The 19,400-nt window shown below is 41.1% G+C and overlaps 1 protein-coding gene across 1 annotated transcript in view; it reads right to left on the bottom strand.

Moving 5' to 3' along the window:
- Positions 1–19,116, bottom strand: part of ENPP1 (ectonucleotide pyrophosphatase/phosphodiesterase 1) — a 70,075-nt gene extending 50,959 nt beyond the window's left edge. Inside the window, exon 1 of the mRNA XM_042987163.1 lies at positions 18,877–19,116. Coding sequence (XP_042843097.1) covers positions 18,877–19,116 — 240 coding nt within the window. The remainder of the gene's footprint in view (positions 1–18,876) is intronic.
- Between the last annotated feature and the right edge of the window lie 284 nt (positions 19,117–19,400).

Genomic DNA, 19,400 nt, shown 5'->3' with positions numbered 1-19,400 from the left:
CTACAAGGATAGAATGAGGAGCAGGTGCTAGAACAAAAGAGAAATAGAACAGTCATTTTATGAAGCTTTCAGGAATAACTAGCAATTTATTGAACCACACACACACACACACACACACACACACACACACAACAAAACCCAAAAAATCCCTACGGTTTTGGTGGACAAAACCATTTGCTATCAAACCACTGCTTTGAAGAGTAACTAGAAGGACCAATCGGAAGACTAATGACAACCCAACAGAGGGGACACTATTGTGGTTCCTTTGGATCTACAAAGATCCACGCATATGAGGCACAACTTGTTACTACTCCCTGCTCAAACCCAGCTGCTAAAGCACTTCTAGGAACACTCTATTACAAGCAAGCTAAGATCATAAGCCACAGCACTGTCCCTCAGAGACATTCCTAGTACTGTGGATTTAAATAAATAAATATAAATAATATAAATATAAACATAAATTTAAACATAAATATAAATAAATTAATAAATAAATAAATCTGCTCCATGGATACCAGTACAGCACTTTCCACAAACATAAAGGGGGAAATATCAATTTTAAAGTGAGAGGTATTAAGACAGGAGTCCACAAAAACAATCTTTGAAGACATATCACAGAAATTTTGTTTGACCTTCTAAAACTCCATCATCAACACATTTTTTTACAATACTGATTAACAGAATTGCTGAATGTATGCCACCATTTCAAACAGTACTTGCTTCTAATTTGTCAGAAATCGTGCTATGAATCTGTTACATTTTTTTAAATGGCAAATACTTCTCATATTTAGTAAGCAGGGGAAATCAAGAGCAGGCTTAGTTTAACAGACTTTATCAAAGTAGATTCTTGTTGTGAGTAAGGGGAAGTATATTCACAATGAAAAACCACACACTCTTCTTTGGAAGATTTAGGTTCTTTTTCTAGTATCTTTAAAAAAGAGAGAGAGAGAGAGAGAAATAAAGTCAGAAGGAGGTAGAGCAGTGTAGTAGGACACAAAATAGAAATCCTTAAATTATTACTATTTTAAATACTGGCTCTCTTAAATGCTACCATTTGTCACTCCGGGGCTCTGGGCATCTAACCTTTTCCTAGGTGAGAAAGAAAGAAAATAGCAAATAGATATCTTATAACATTCAGGTCTCATAGTATGTATATGAAAGATGGAGAAGACAATGCCCCCAGTCTAACATAAATCTGTTAGGCGCTACTGATAAAAGAATGTGCAGTTCAAAACAATTATGTTGAATAAACAAATTTCACATTTGGTTGAACTAGTCTCTTGGGCTGATAAAACAATGAGATTCTCCCCTTAACTAGAATTAGTAGTCCAGAAAAGAGCTTTCGGCATCTTTAATACTTAAGCAAATAGTCATTTCAACAATTCCCTGATTTTCAATGACATATCTATCCTCATTAAGCAAGCATTTTTAGAAAAGTCTCAAAGAAAGCTCATATTAATAGCCAATAGGGCTGGTGATGATCATTGAAAAATAATCTTTTTAGGGCAGATTAAAATAAAATATCAAATTAAAAGGCTTGCTTAAGAAAACAGAAACAATGTTAGTACTTTGCCATAAACCATGAGGAAATCATTAAAATCATAACTGTTTTCAATTAAAGATATAAGTATGGCAAAATTGTGGCCCTAATCACAAAAAGAGCAATAACTCTCATGCCTTTATTTTCAAATAAGGATGTGCATTACATTTGAAGTTTTGTGATACCAAGGAAGCCACATCATCTATAGTCCCACATTGGGATGGAATATTTTCTATGGTGCCTGATAAACCTAAAATACCTAAGAATCTACTTCTCTCTGACAATTGATCCTACCTTTATTTGGATCACTCCTGACCCCATCTCCTATACCCTCCCCTCTTAAGGAATATTACTCCGTATATGTAAATGTATTAAAATTCTTGGGGTGCCTAGGTGGCTCAGTCAGTTGAGCGACCGACTTTGGCTCACATCATGATCTCATGGCTCATGGGTTCAAGCTCCGCATTGGGCTCTGTGCTGACAGCTTGGAGCCTGGAGCCTGTTTTAGATTTTGTGTCTCCCTCTTTCTCTGCCCCTCCACCATCCATGCTGACTCTGCCTCTCTCTCAAAGAATGAACAACCATTAAGACAAAAAACAACAAAAAGAAGAGATTCTTGGCTGACTCTGGAACATAGTATGGAGGTTCCTCAAAAAGTTAAAAATAGAACTACCCTATGATCCAGCAATTGCTCTATGAGGCATTTACCAAAAGGATACGAAAACACTGATTTGAAAGGACACATGGTCCCAATGTTTACAGCAGCATATACATACACACATATACACACACACAGTAGAATATTACTCGACCATAAAAAGGTTTGCAACAACTTGGATGGAGCTAGAGAGTATTATGCTAAGGAAAATAAGTCAGAGAAAGACAAATACCATAATGATTTTACTCATATATGGAATTTAAGAAACCCAACAGATGAACATAGAAGAAAAAGAAAGGCAATCCATAAAACAGGCTCTTAACTATAAAGAACAAACTATGGGTTGTCGGAAGCGAGGTGGGGGGGGGAGGGATGGGTTAAATGGGTGATGGGGATTAGGGAGGGCACCTGTGAAGAGCACTGGGTGTTATATATAAGTGATGAATCACTACATTCTACACCTGAAACTAATATTAAACTGTATGTTAACTAAGTGGAATTTAAATAAAAACTTGAAAAAGAAAAAAAAAATTCTTGGCTGAACACAGGCCAGTGGAATAACTATTAGGCCTGTTATCATAAAAAGAACTGGAAACACCACCCCTGGAGCCTTACTTCTGCAGGCAAAGCAGAAAGGGGATCAGAAACTCACCTGAGCATATCCTCCATAGTTAAAATTTTTCCTGGGATGCTGCAAGGCCTCCAGAGAGCTGAATTCTCAAGTGTCCCTTCCTATTATGTTCATTTAATTTTTTTTTCAGTTTGAGAAATAACTGACATACATCACGGTATAAGTTTAAGACACATAGGACGATGGTTTGATTGACATATATTGTGAAATGATCACCATGGTTTGGCTAAAAGCCATCATCTCACAGAGATACAATAAAAAGAAAAACTTGTCCGTTTATTTTTGTTTCAAAAAGTACCAAGCACTTCAAAGGGAAGAATATCCAGCAAATCACTTCTCTAAGATCTCACCAATTGCTCTCACAGACCATTTCTCTCTGAAGTTAAAGGTCAAGGGTAAAACAGTCATTTGGTGCATTTGGTGGCTATTTCAGTAGTAAAAAGCGATGGTTTCAATAGAGATTTAGCTCGGACGGCAACCTTCACTCCATGACCTGTACGCCCTCACGGAATCTTGAGAGGTAAGCACCTAATGAACAAGGTTTTCAGGAACAGAAAACACCTCAAAACAAAGCAGGGGCTGCTCTTCAAAAGGCTGGAGGGCAACTCCTCAGATGCAGCTTCCTGCCATGAGGGCTTCTGTTTACACCCACACAAGGATCATGCTCACCAGTGATGACAGAATTATTAAATATCAACGCTCTCTTCTTGGTCTGATGGCTTATTTAACTGTTGTTTATCTTCAGTTAGCAAACTACATTTTTGTGGCTTCTCTTTATGTAATCTGACTTACTGTGGTTTCTTAAGAAAAGCAATTGAGAAAAGATCTTCAGGAGCATGTTTAGTAAACTGGATTTCTATCTCTTGCCTTCTAACAAAATAAAATGACTGATGGAGTAAATATTTAAAGGTTTAATGAGAAATCACTAGAAGAAAACCATGGGCAAAATGTTTATCATTTTAGGGTGGTGAACACCATCACAAGGATGGCACAAACTCCAAAAACTAGAATGGAAAAGTTAACGTATTTGATCCATAAAAATAAGAAATGTCTGTAATGCCAAAGAAAAAGAACATCGACCACAAGAAAAACTGGAGTGGGGGAACTAGGATAAAACACATTTTCAACACACAACAGAAGGTTAATGTCGATGATAGATAATGAGTGCATAAAAACCAAGTAGGAAAAGATAACCCACGGTTTTAAAATACCAAAAGTAATAAACTAGTCTAGGCAAAAAAGAGAAACAGCTAATAAAAATACGACATTCACCTTCATTAAAAATCAAAGAACTATAAATCAGAGTCCCTTTCTTAGCCAATGAAATTGAGAATCATTAAAAAAGATTAGTAACTACAAGGATGTAGTTAGCAAGGATGTAAAAAGAGACAGGCACTTTCCCCACTATCTTCATAAAAACATATGTTCCTTTCCAAAAGGTCACTTAGATTAATCTACCTAAATTCAAAATGTACAGAATCGCCACTCCTGCCATTCCGAGTTTAATAATTCATCTGCTAGAAGTTTTCACATAAGCGTATAAGGATATGCATACAGAGATATTTCTTTATTGCAGCATTATTTATAACAGCAAAAAAATATGCGAAGAACCTAAAATTTCTGTTAATAAACAACTGAATAAATACAATACATTATGGTAGACCCGAACAATAGAAAACACTGATCAATTATTTTGAAATTAGGTAAATCCATCACCAGTGTGTTTCCTCTTAAAGCCTTCAGCCCCCATGTACGCAGTCTACTCTGAGGCTATCATGCCGTATGTCCAAACTATCCCATGCAAACATACAGACCACAGGCAGAGGTCCCTCCATGGGAGCAGGATGCCTGGCCAGTGGACCAGATGCCCCACTCCATGCTGCTGCAACTCCAGCCACCATCTGACTGCAACCACATGACAGACCCTGAGCCACACCTGCCCGGCCAAGCTTTTTCCAAATTCCTGATTCATCAAATACCATAAGAGGGTTTTGAATCTGCACAACTGATGACCAGATGCTGAACAGGGATGAATTTATCAATCAAGTTGGTAGTACCAACCAGTATGCCTCTCTGACCATAGGAGAGGACACACGTCTCCCAGATTTTGTGCCTAAATCATTCCCAAGGTAAAATGATCAATGAAGCAATGGAAGAGTTGACTCTGCTTAAATACACAAATGGCCAGCTTCATTCAGAGTAATGACCTGGTTCCTGAGCACTTCACTGGACGAAGGGAAATGCCTGAAAAATACTCCACACAGTGATATGGGGATGTGAGCGATGTGATGAGTACTTTACTCCCTTTGCTAGATGCGCAGAGAATTTAGGCGCAAACATTTATGCAAGTCCACTTCTAATTTTCAAGTGGAAAAGTAGACTGGGTTATACTCACTAGTTTATAGTATTAAGAATATTAGTAAATGTTTAGGGGGAAAAAATAGGACAAGATGAGCCTGAAAGTCTGAATCCTCTTGTAGTACCAGAAAGTGAAGGAAGTGTTACACAAACACACACACACACACACACACACACGGAGTGATGGGGGTGTGTCAAAGGGACACAGGCCCCAACTCCCAATGGCCAAAGCTGGAACAATTTGAGCAAAAGTACAAATAACATATTTTTGGATATAAAGCATAAAATAAATATGAATGAGTTCAAACTGATATAAATAAATGACTGTATAAATAAGAACAGACCAATCTCCAGTACAGAATTCGGCATAATTTATGTGGATGAACCACCTTCAAAGTAGAACATACTCTACTCTGTAAGTGTGGGCTGGGCTTTCAAAGAGTACAGGATGGAAAAGTACAAAAAAAGACTATCTCTACAGCGAAGAACGCTGAAAAACACTAGCTCAGTGGTCTGCCTCCCCAAAGTGAACGTTCCCACTCTACTCATGAGAAAACCGTCGGACAAACCGCAATTGCAGGACATTCCACAAAATACATGACTAGCACTCCTCAAAACTGTCAGAGGCATCAAAACCAAGGAAGTCTGAGAAACACAGCCACGAGGAAGCTACAGAGATGGGACAACGAAACGTAATGTGGTGCTCCTGGATGGGATACGGGAACAGCAAACAGAAAAGGACATCAGGGAAAAACTAAGGAGATGCAAATAGAGCAAGGACTCTAGTCAAAAAGGCTATACCCATATTGGTTCTTTAGCTGTGACAAATGCACCAGACTAAAGCAAGCTGTTAATCATCCGGGCTCTGGCTGCACCACCTTCTCCCTTTGCCCCTCCTGCCCTCCAGAGGGTGGCAGTTCCTTCCAGCTCCCCTTCATGTGGCGGCCTCATTGCCACACTATCCAGTCTGGCTTTCAGTCCAGTCCTCCCAACACCTTTCCAACTTGTTTCTTATACTAAATTCTCCTAATTAAATTACCAAGTATGGCCTTTTTGTGATTGGACCCTGGTGAATAGAGCAAGTGATCTCTCTCTCTCTCTCTCTCTCTCTCTCTCTCTCTCTCTCTGTCACACACACACACACACACACACACACACACACACACACACACACCAAGGCATGATCTAAAGGCATAATCTAAACTAAAATGAATATTGGCAAAGAACTTTCCATTTTGAAGATTCATGTGTTTTTCATTCTCAATCTCCTAGATACAAAAATATATATTTTTAATTAGATCTTGCTTCAGTTGGATTTCAAGAAAAAAAATGTCTGCCAAAATAATCCTGAAAATGGTGTTTCTTTTGAAGCTACGATCAAGACAGATATGAGTCATTAAATAAAAGTACTAGTAAATGATTTTAGAACAAAAAAATTTTAAGTCTGTTAAGCTCATGAGACAGAAAAAAGAGGGAAAAGCAGCTCCTTTATGGTATAAGACATACCCTCAGGCTGTGGACAAAACAGATGGACTAAAAGGTAAGGAACTATGGATTTTATCCAAGGTACACTGTTTTTCTTGCCTAGGCAGGTATCTTGCCTTCACAGATGGTAGATCAGAGATAAAACACAAAAGGTGGAGACAGGACATTGTGCTCAGTTAGGTTTATGTGATTTGTTCCTGCGTTTTTTCCAAAATAAATTTTGGAACATAATGATCAGAAGAGTACCTTACATTTATTCTTGAAAGATGGGCCCGGAGGGAAATAAACAGCAAAAAAAAACTATCCAGAGGATTCCTGGTAATTCTCCCCAAGGACAGAAAACGGGATAACAGGGAGATAACAAACGACCACTTACTTTCAGTAGAGACACAATAGTTACTCGGTCACAATTACAGTGGAGACTTAAAGACAGAACTTAAAAATTACAAGGGAATACAAGGGCTTATAATTTAGGAGGGAACATAATTTTAGAAATGTGTCACCTTTTAATGTGTATATTTAGGCTTAAGTCAACTTCATTACACTCATTCATTTGGGAAAAAAAAATCTTAAAATTACATTTGTATGAACAATCACAAAATTAAGCCTTTTGAGCAATTTATTTTGTTCTAACAAATGTTTCTTGAACAAAGAACATCTGTTCCATATACATTTTCATTATTACTTGCTGGAAGAACTATAAAAGTAAAAACAAAACAAACAAACAAACAAAAACCCAACAACAAAACCTGTAATATTACAACCCTCAAGTCCTAGCACAGAAGTTTTTAAGACGCTACTGTGGCATTTGCCTGAATTGCCCCCTTTGGTAGCTTCACCACTGGGCACTTGAAAAGTGGCTGACGTGACTGAAAACCTGAGTTCCTTTTTATTTCATAGGACTTTAGTTGATATAAATTTTAACTTAAATAGCTACATGCGGAACTTACATCTAGCAGGAAAAGAGAAAGCAGTTATGAAACGGCCAAGTAAAAAGAGAGTAAAAGCGAACTTTCCTCAGCAGCCATCCTTTTTAATTTTGTTCCTACCATTGAAACTAAAATGGTCTTTCCAAAACGTAAATCAGATTTTGTCATTAAGAATGAAAATAGAAACAAAAACAGACAGGAAAACAGTTCAGTGATGTCCAATTGCTCTTAAAAAGCAAAATCTGTCCAATAGTCTGTCTGCAAGGCCCAGCCTGGACCTGGCCCCAGACCCCCTTTCCAGCCTCATCACCCATCACACACCTGTGCACACCACCTAGCCTGGTCTCCTTCCAATTCGGGAATGGACACTACTCCTGGCTCTCCCAGGGCCTGTGTACAGCAGAATCCTCTTGGGTCACCGGTCACTTCCCCCAGGACACATTCGACCTCTGTGACTAGGTCCCCTCCCCCTCAGGACTCTCCCTCAGGGCCCCCCTAGCTTCTAGACAGCACATATCACTGCGTCAACATGAGACAGTCTTGTAGGATTCTTTGATAACTCTCTGGTCCTGTGGGGGTGGACCATGAGAACAGGGAGGAAGTCTTTCCCTTCCCCTAGCCTCCATTTGGCCCCCAGCTTCTTACACAAGATTGCTCACACAGTAGGAACTCTAAATATTTATTTAGTAAGTTATCAACCTCAGCAATAACAATAAACCCTAATCTAGCATCTATACTGTCTCAGGTACTTTACTCATTAGTGTACATATGTTAATTCATTTAACCCTTAAAACAAACCTCTGAGGTAGCTAGCTACTGTTATTATCCCCATTTTACAGATGAGGAAACTGGGGCACAGAGAAGTTAAAGGACTTGCCCAAGGGCACACAGTACTTACTGGAAAGACAGGTTTCAATTCCAGCAGTCTGGCCCTTAACCACTAAGCTCGATGACCTCTCTGTGATAAAGTAGCAACTGAGACCTTCAGGGACGGGGGATATTGAGACAAAGAGCAGCTAAGGAATGTTTCCCGTGACAGGGGAAGCTGAGTTGGATCCCAGGGAGTATCTGGCGTCAGGTAAGAAATAGGGAGGTAAAAGAAAAAAAAAATCATTCCTGGGGTAGAAAACAGAAATCATTAACACAAAGTGTATTTGGAAAACAGTACAAATCTGAGCCGACGATAATAGAAGGTATGTTTCAGCAGAGCTGGGACACTGGGGGGCACACATCCTGAGACCCCGTCTGACTCTCTCAACTGGCCCAGTAGCATAAGAACAGAAGTTGAAAACAAGCTGAGTCTTCGAACATCTGAATCCAAATTAGGCATATAACGTACACATGTCCCATCTTACAGAAAGGACACAGAGTCCCCCTAACAGGTGGGTCCCAGACCGGACTTACCAGCCATCACGTGTGCTCCCTCTTACATCGTACAACTTTGCCAATCAAAGGAGAAAAAGTGCTTCACATCGAGTTTGACAAAGAGTCAACTCCATAAAGGCATGTATAAATTCGCCAAACACCTCCAGAGCTCTTACCATGCACAAAGGTCTACTTTAAGTGCTTGACAAATACCGCCTGACCCATGGCCACACATATACATCACAGACCTCCCGGACTGCTGTGACTGGATGAAGCTGAAACGCCCAGTCCCCAAGTGGTAACACTGGTACTCAAGCAGTGAGAAACAGGCAAAAAGAAGGCTGAGTTTAGGGGCACACACTTCCCCTCATGTATTATGTTTAGGAAAACTAACAACTGAACCATAAGAAAGAAGCCTGAGCAGTGGAGGTAAAGCTGAGCAATGAATAAAACAAAAACTGTGTTCTAAAAAAAATCTGAATGAATGAATGAATGAATGAACGAATAAAACAAAAAATGTGTTCTAAAAAAATTTGTTTTGATTACTGGGGACTAAGGTATGAGTAGAGACGCCTCCAAAGTTTACCCCATGAACTAGTAAAATAAAAGTCTTGAAATCCTATTCTTGAAAGGCTGAAAAACTGTCTAGCACTGACAAAATCTCGTGGTAGAATACAAATGAAAAGAAATGGAACAGTATCTGTAAGGTGATCTCATTTTTGTTAGAAAAGGAAGTGAAATGCACACATGGAAAACTCCTGAGGTTAAAAAGAAAGATTAACAGCAGATAAAAAGAACGCAATCTTTATTTTCTTACACTTTTTCACATTTTCTGAACTTTACATCACCTGTAATATGAAGTATTTTTATAACGAGGGGAAAATTATAAGCTCTCTATACAAAGATTTTAGACCTAGAAGAAAGCCAGCCAACTCCAAACCCCTTGTATCATGGTCAAAGAAACTGAAAGTCAGAGAAGCAGAGCAAATGTTCAAAGGTCGCACAGCAACTACTTCCTATAACTCCAAGTTTCAGGCTCTTTACATGACCCCTGTCTCTTAAAACTTGCTTGAGTCATCCCAGAAAAATCAATGCCCCCTTTTCCTTTAAAAGCTTCCAGACCTGGGATGCCTGAGTGGCTCAGTCAGTTAGGCGTCCGACTCTTGCCTGCAGCTCAGGTCATGATCTCACGGTTTGAGTTTGAGCCCTGCATTTGGCTCTGTGCTAACAGCATGGAGCCTGCTTGGGATTCTCCGTCACCCTCTTTGTCCACCCCTCCCTCACAACCTCTCTCTCTCTCTCAAAATAAGTAAACATTTTTTTTTTTTTACCAAAAAACACTTTCCAAGAGATGACCAATGTATAAATACTTTTATATGGCAACATTCCTCACATTTACTTCTTTTGAGCTGATCAGTAAGGTATTTTAGTGTACATGTAGAGTTGTTCTGTACTTATTTCTTAATTCAAAGAGAGACAAGAACAACATGGTCTATTCATAATGCTCCTAACCCACACCCTTCCCACCTGAATAGACTCCATTCACCTGTTTCCTAGTTTCCAGGAGATTCTAATCTAAGTGATGCTGGATGGCTCTCTATAGGAAGCCTATGTGTTTGGATGATGAAATATTATGGAATAAACTCTGCACCAAGGACACTTCACCTGACTCAATGCCACCTGAAAATGCCCTGGTCCAAGATTTCTTTGTTTTGGTTTTGTGTCAAGTATATTGTTGATCGTTGAGAAGGTACTGGCAGTGGAAAGTCTGAACTGAAGAGTTCTATTGATGGTGTGATGTAAAAGTGAAACCCGCTGGGTATTCAGATGGATGTTTGAATTGGAAGGAACATCCAAATATTATCAGGTCACAGCAAAGGCAGAAGCTGGCACAGCTGAGAGCAATGAAGAGCAATTAAAGGACAAGCCAGGACAGAGTGAGGAAAAGGCAGTTAAAGTACAAGAAACAAATGAGAGTGCAGGTCAGCTCCTGCCACATGGAAACTGCACACGTGATGGGAGGGAAGAGACAGTGTATGTCATGTCCTGTACACGCAACGAGAGCAATGAATGGGCACCTTTAAGCAAGGCGCCTCTGAGGTCCAAGGAAAGAAAGGGGCCAAATGCAACCAGCAGCAGCGCCATTTCAAGCCAAAGCCAACACAGTTGAGGTCTTTAAGGAACAGTCAGGATTTTTTTTTTTTTTAATTGTAGCATCATGTATGAGGTCTGTGGAAGAACAAAGGCTAATTAGCAGCCCCAGCTAAAGAAATTCAGGCTGGTGTGCCTTCTCTACCAGTTCATGATCCTTAAGGAGTGCTGCTCCTCAAACATGAACGTGTAGACGAATCCCTGGGGATCTGCAAAAACAGAGATTCTGGTTTGGAAGGTCTGGGGGGGGTGGGGCCCAAAATTCTGCATTTTGTACAGGTGCCAAGGAGGTGAGGCTGAGGTCTGCAGACCACACCTTGAGTAGCAAGGATGTGAATGTCTCCTGAGTAAGGAAAAATAAAAAATTCAGTCACACTAAAGCTTATCAATAACCACAAGAAAAATGACCGCGTATTCAGGACACAAACTTGAAACAATATTATCGAACGTTCAATACTGTTACATTCAAATCCATTAATCTCTCTTGCCCTTTGAATGAAACTTACACCCATTCCTAGTTTTGTAAATCATCCATTGGTCCCTTGGAAAATACTGGTTCACTGAGTTACGTAGTTCTTTCAAATGTTGACACAAGTCATCATACCTTATGGGAAAAAAAAAAGTCGAACTTCTTACTATCTTCATCAATTTCTTCAGAAAAGTCTTTAAAAGTTGGGAAGCTACCAATCATACAATAACAGGTACAAGTTCCCCAAAATTCTGATTTTTACTGAAAAGACTGGATTTTTACCATAGGCAACAGGTACCTTAATTTGTTTTCCTTCAAGTGACAAGCTAACATTATTCATTTTGAGAAAATGTGGGCCAAATACTAACTCCGAATAACCAGTGCGTGTCGGCCATTCTTTCAAATAAAAACGAAAACTGGTGTTCCAGGAAAAAAAAAAAAAAAGCAACCAGTCCAGCTCACAACTCAATCACAGAGTTTCCCCTCCAGAAAACAAAAGCACTTCAGACGCGGCAGTGCGTACTTCCAATTTCCCACCTATTAAAAAGGTAGGTAGTTTATGGCTGAGCTTTAATAAAATCTGCTTCATCAAGGACATTTTTACCGCCTCACCCAGTACATTCTTTTAAGTGAAACTGACTTCTTTGTGTTTTAGTCGCAAGTGCAGGACCACCTGCAGCTGCTGGTGCGACCCATTGCCTTGATCCCTGCTAAGGCGACAGCAGTGGTCCCTGCCACTGCCTTCATGCCCTCAGGGTCAAGGTCAGCACAGTGAAAAGGGCAGGCGACATCTGACTACTGTCGCTAAAATCGTTTGCAATCCATGGCCCCCTGGCCACCCAGGGACCCACCCACTGCAGGTTGAGGGCTGCGGTCTAAACTATGTGGATGTGGGCTCTTGAAACTTTGTTCTACTTGTGTTGTCTTTTGCTTAGAAACATATCTATTCAAAATAAAGGTACTCTGGAGCAACAGAGACTCTATCTGGAAAAATGTCATAACGACGGCTGTATTTTCTTTTGCTGCACAACAGCATCATAAAAAACTACTTGAGTTGCTTTCCATTTCTCTCTCCACGACAGACCGTAGGCCCCAGACGCTTACTAATGTCAAAAAGCGTTTCAAGGGAAAGAAATCAGCTTTAGAAACAAGGTACTTTTCTCTGAAATACTTCCTGAAAACCAAGCTAGAATGCTCTTCGAGGATCTCAGACCATGCCTGTGATAGAATGTTTGCCACCTTAAATCTGTGTAAAATCCTATGATATGGGGAGAAAAACGATCGATCCACAAATGAGACATGCTTGTGAAAATGTACTCCCTTCACAATGACTTTCTATCATGACTCTATTTTCCTATTCTGGTACATTTAAAAATGTATTAAAAAGGAAACTCAAGGGGCGCCTGGGTGGCTCAGTCGGTTAAGCGTCCGACTTCGGCTCAGGTCACGATCTCGCGGTCTGTGAGTTCGAGCCCCACGTCGGGCTCTGTGCTGACCGCTCAGAGCCTGGAGCCTGTTTCCGATTCTGTGTCTCCCTCTCTCTCTGACCCTCCCCCGTTCATGCTCTGTCTCTCTCTGTCTCAAAAATAAATAAACATTAAAAAAAAAAAAATTAAAAAAAAAAAAAAGGAAACTCAAGGGTGCCTGGGTGGCTCAGTAGGTTAAGCATCCGATTCTTGATTTCGGCTCACGGCTTGAGTTCCCGCCCCATATCTCCCTCTACACTGACAGTGTAGAGCCTGCTTGGGATTTTCTCTCTCTCTCTCTCTCTCTCTCTCTCTCTCTCTCCATCTCTCTCTCTCTGCCCCTCTCATGCTCTCTCTCTCTCCCAAAACAAATAAACTAAAAGAAAGAAAGAAAGAAAGAAAGAAAGAAAGAAAGAAAGAAAGAAACTCAAATTAAGAAGATGAAAATCGTTTTCCTCAAAATTTGTATACATTGGAAGTTCAGAATAACATGTGATTATTGACATCACACTGATAAAAAGGCATATGAATGGGATGCCATTTGCCATTAATACAGAATAAAAATCTGTAGTTAAAAGTCCTTGCATAGTTTTCTACTTACAGATGGCAGATGACTTTCGCCTATAAATTTAGCCTACTCTTTCTAGAAATAGAATAAATACACCAACTACACCTGAATAACTTAAGGTACATGTCATAATTATGCAAGATTCTTTGGGTCCATTCCTTTCTTAGTGCCACTCAAACTGCTGTAACAAAATGTCATAGACTGGGTAATTTAACAGAAATTTCTCACAGGTCTAGAGGCTGGCAAGTCCAAGATCAGGATGCTAGCCAAACTGCTTTCTGGTGAAGACTCTCTTCTTTCTGGCTTCTTTTTTTCACTGTGTCTTCACGGGACCTTTCCTCAGTGTCAGATGGGCATGGGGGAAGGAAGGGAGGGAAGGGAGGGAGCCGGCTCAGCTCTCCTCTCTCTTCCCCTTCCTGTACAGCTACTAATCCCATCATGACAGCCTACCCTCACAACCTCATCTGAGTCTAATCAACTCCCAAAGACCCCACTTCCAAATATCATTATATTGGGGGCTTATGACTTCACCATATGAATGTGGGAAGGACACAGACATTTAGTCCATAACAATTTCAAGCTTTCTGAACCATAACCACTGGGATTGGAGCCCAGCAATCTGTTGTCCTTAACAGTTTTGGGCTGTTTCCTAAGCACTCTGCTGTTTGAGAAACCTGACTGCATGCCTGTGAGCCTCAGTTTCCTAATCTATCAAGTAGGATTAATTGTCACCATACTTTACTGTTTCAGAGTTGCTGACGCGTTGAGGATCAATTATCTGGGAAAATGTTTTCTAAAACTGCAAAGTGCTTTGTGAATGATAAACTTTTACCACCTACATTTCCACCAAATCTTATTCTAACATCTAAAAGTGAGCGAGGATAAAATAAAGATTATTATAGATGTTATCTTAATTCTTATAATTAAACCTCAGATAACTAAAATACTCAGGAAACAGAGTGTTCTAGTTAATATTTAGCTGGACATTCTGGTCACTTTAGAAAAGCCCTTTCAAATATATTAATGTATTTACTTTCCGTGGTAAATACATCACTTAGATTTGATTTGATGTCAAAGGATTTTTATTTTGAGCCAGTTTTCTGAATATCAGTTCTTGTTAGGCTTAAAAGAGTAATCTATGCTCTGCCTTGAACTCGTTTGCTAAAAGGTTTCATGGTAGATAAAGGCATGTTTATTTTAACCAAGGTAGTTCTCTAATTACAAATTGTATTCCAAAAGCTTATTTGTTCCTAAGTTGTTTGAAACATGAAATGTCTCTCTCCCTACCCCCCCAATTATGAATCATAATTAAGTTCTCTAGCTTGTCCAAAAAGCCCATAAACACAGATGAAATACATTTGCTATGAGTTACAAGTCACACAGATACTTTGCAGTGGAATTTATCAAACTCAAACCGAATATAAAACTATTTTCATTTACCTTTAATATTAGTATCTGAGAAAAAAGCTAGCTGGAGGAAGATGAGAAGATGGTAAGAATTTCTATAAATATTATGAGCCAATGGTCCTCAGTTCTGTATTATACACAATGTACAAGGTCTCTTAACACAGCCACTAGCCATTAGGAAATAATGGGGGTGGGGGACAGCAACACTGAGTGTCCAGAGTTAACCGAACAAGTGGAATAGATGGGAAAAAAGAAAATGTTGACAGGATGGCTGTGTATCCATGGAGCGAAAATAGGTGAGGTATCAATGGTGACAGAGAGAGACCAGAATATGACCCAAAGCAGAAGAAAGGAAGTAATAGAAAGCAATGCTGGAGAAAACAATACCCCACAAAAGCCACAAAGACTGAATTTGGGGTATGATAGCAAAGTCACCAAAACAGAAGAGGCCTCGATACAAGTGGAGGAGACTTTCCTTTGTACCTGCAGGATGACCTACCTTATGCATGCCAGATGGCCACACTTGGGTCATTTGAACCTGAGAGAATGCCCAGTAGGGAGATCCTGATTCTGAATGCAAGTGATCACAGGGGCCTTGTCTGGCCTGTCCTAAGGTTGGCCTTGGCTGGAAACTGGTTCATAGTTCATTCACTGCCTCTTCCATCTCCCAACGCCCTAATGGAATGATATTCCAGTTTTGATCTTATCCCTGAATTTATACCCAAGAGCCGTACCTACTAGTGCATCTATATTTCGATTCCTGAGACTCCTGACCTTCAATTGGTCATGTGGGTCTGTGGATGTATATTCTGTCTTCCCATCTTGCCCTTTGCCAAGGTAAAGTGTCACTTGGTCTAAGCAAAAATGCAGCGCATTCACTCATTCAACCAAAAGCCAACATTGAGTGTAAGGCACCTTCTTAGGTCCAGTAGTAAACACAATCATCTTACTTGGCTCCTAGAAATCCGTGATGCATTTTATCACAACGTGCGACACAAAAACCATAAGAGGCAAACAGGAGCCTTCTCTGACCTCTAAGATGCTCTGGTCATGTTGAAATATGCGAAACCATGGCTGGCCGGATGTTAAATTTTACAAAGGAAAGAATAATGTCAAGTCCAAATCTGATTAAGAGCAGAGAACCATCTTGATTGTTCTCCACATTGTACTTTAGAGATAAGACAATGCGTTGTAAAAAGGGGAGAAAAGCTAAACAAAGTAATAATTTTCACACCCAAACTTCTGATAAACAAGGGCAACCACGGCCACTTACAAAGAACTCTTTCACTGAAAGGTGAAAGTAGTCCCCCATAACTACCACCCATACATACAGCCCTGTACACATACGCAGGTGTATGTATTCATAAGCACAGCAGAAGGCCAGAAACACAAAGTAATGCTGTAGAGGAACTCACTGGACAATGGAAAAATGTACTGCATTGTGGCTGAAAGTTTTCTGCCCTTGGGGTGCCTCGGTGACTCAGTCAGTTAAGCATCGGCTCTTGATTTCTGCTCAGGTCATGACCTCATGGTTTGTGAGATTGAGCCCTGTGTCAGGCTCTGTGCAGACAGTGTAGAGCCTGCTTGGGATTCTCTCTCCCTTCTCCCCAATCTCTCTCTGCCCCTCCCCCCTCACAATAAATAACTTTTTTTTTTTTGAAGAAAGTTTTCTGCCCTTTAAAATACCAGGAACAAGAATTTTTTTTCAAATCTTCAAGTACGACTTCAGTTGAAGTCAAAATTTCAGTTCAAAATTTAATTTGGAACCAGGGAAAGGCATTCAGTATTTAACATATCTACTGAAGCATATAGAGAATAATACTTGTATTTGCCCTCTTAGTTTTCCACAGTCTGGCTGAGTGCCTTTCCAGGGCCCAGGGCCAAAAGCCACCAGAGACTGCAATTCTTTCCCTGGGATCAAACACCATACCTAAAGAGAAGGGAGGGTAGAGCAGGATCTTTCCTTCTTTACTGCATCATTTAAGCTTAGCCAAAGTATGTTCAGAAAAATGCGAGAGTTGCCACTGATTATTCTCTGGAAGGCAGCTCTTGTGATTATCCTGCTAGATAAAAACCATGAGGCTGAGGACCATATCAGTGATTGGCCTCTAGTAATCCCAACACCAGATGCAATTAGTCCATTTCTCCAAGTTTATGAAAAGTGTGTTGATGTTTAACTGGAAAAAAGGAACCCCATAAGTGCAGCTCCTTTCTAGAAGACATGTTCCAGAACTCTTTGACGTCAACTGTTAAAATCCCTAGAGGTGCAACATCAGAGCACAATGGAATGCTGTTTAGCTGATTGCACGTGTCATAGACTGAAATGCGTGTTTCAAAAATAGGACTTTGCTTATACCTATTGTGGATCTATAAGTAAATGAGTAGGAAAGATTTAAAAACTGAATATAGCAATTGGCAATTTAGCAACCTTTCAAGACTACAGGCATTTAGAAATGATTTCACATTAGAGTTGCGCACAATGTACAATTATTGGATAACTTGTAGTGGGCTAAGCACGTGAAAATAGTGATACTAAATCATTTAAGTGATCATGTTCTAGAAACAAAAGTCTCACATTAACAGAAAGAAAAAAAGGTACTCAATAGATAAAACCTAGGTTCTCATCAATAACACGTGTTCTAGACTCAAACAGTGATATATGATGCAAAAATATATGTTGAGATACAAACATTATGTGGTTTGCAACCCTTCCAATCTTAGGCTTAACTTCTAAGTACTAAGCATATGACACCATCTTTTTAGGAATGTTGGTTCCTCAAAGCATTATAACCTCTCCATGAAACCTAAAACATAGTGAAAATGGAAATGCTTATGAAAGGAAAGTAGATTTCATACATTAGAAAAGATATTCTCTACACAGCATTGTTCAATCATAGCAAGTGATAATGTTACTTCCATATAATACAATAAAAATTATGGCTCCTTGCAAGTTTCAATTTACTTCCCCACAGACGTTGTTCCCGTTGGATCCCCACAATAATTCTATGCAGTGGGCAATGAAGACGATGTCCTCATTGCACCAAATAAGAAACTGAGGTTTGGGAGAGTTATACAAGGCCTTAGCAACTACCAACTAAACCAGGAACCCAGGCTCTGGCTCCATCCAGCACTTCCTACCATCCATCTAGAATGAATTCCCACCCTCTCCCCCAATACTTTATAAAAGTGACTGTGGATCTTGCAACTGTCCTAACAAATAGCAGAGGAATAATGGCTACTTTTGTTAGCAACAAAAACCGTGTAACCTACGGTTAAAAGAGTAGACAAAGAATGGTAAACGTTTCTTCACATTCGCATAACATGAATATTGATGAATTTCTGAACAGCTGCAAGGAAATTCCTCAGTAGAGCTAAGAGAAAAGGTTTTTCCTAAAGTTCCTGACAAAACTTGAAGAGCTCTGTTAAATCTTTTCAAGTGAAATTAGTTAATGCAAAGAAAGTCATCAATACTGCAGTCGCAAAAAAAAAAAAAAAAAAAAAAAGTTGGTCCTTCCTAAGACCGACAACTTTCGGGCTGGCGGGCTGGTCATTTTTCCCTTCTAAAAACTTCGTACTCTCATGGGGAGGGGTGGGGGGGCGAGGTGGTATCTCCAAAGATCACACTATGAACACTGTGATTTCCTAAGCAGGCCCTTAGAAGCATCGGTGGCACACGTGAACGTGACCTACTCCCCCGGGGTAAAGAGAAGAACAGTGCGGAGCGCGTGCAGGCGAAGAGGAGCGGCAGAAACGCTGCCTCTCTCCGGGCCCCGGGTGCTGACCGCGCGCGGAGCGGAGGAGCCGGGCGCCGCCCTCCCCGCCCTCCCGGGCGCCGGGCCGCGGACCTACCAGCGAGAGCACCTTGTAGGTGTTGGGGTCCTTGGCCGTGCGGGCGTGCGCCGCCTTCTCCAGCGGCTCCTCCCCCAGGTCCATGGGGGCCAGTAAGGACGCGGCCGCCTGCCCTTCCCCGGGTGCCTGAGCCGCGCGGCCGTGGCTCGGGTCGTGGCCGTTCCCCGCCGGGCCCTCCCGGGAACCGTGGCCGCCCTCGCCGCCGCTGCTCCCGCCCCCCGAGCCGCCGCCGCGCTCCATCGTGGCCCCCGGCGCTTCGGCCCCGCCACCTCGCTGCGCCTTTAATAGGCTCCGCGCCGGCCCCGCCCCGCCCGCCGCCGCGCCCGCCCCTCGCCGCCAGACCCTTGGCGCCGCGCCAGCCGCCCAGCGCTAGAAGTGAGGGGAAAGCAACTCAACGCCCCGGATTATTTGGCTTCCTGTCTGATTTCGGGCACTCTGCGTGTCGGTTATTTTGGGTCCTTTACGTGGGCGCGTCTTTAACTTCCCCCAGAGCTTTCCCCTCGCCGCGCCCCGGGCACCTTCCG

This window comes from Panthera tigris, chromosome B2 (genome assembly GCF_018350195.1).
Source record: "Panthera tigris isolate Pti1 chromosome B2, P.tigris_Pti1_mat1.1, whole genome shotgun sequence".
Lineage (NCBI taxonomy): Eukaryota > Metazoa > Chordata > Mammalia > Carnivora > Felidae > Panthera > Panthera tigris.
This window is presented reverse-complemented; position numbering and strand designations above follow the sequence as displayed.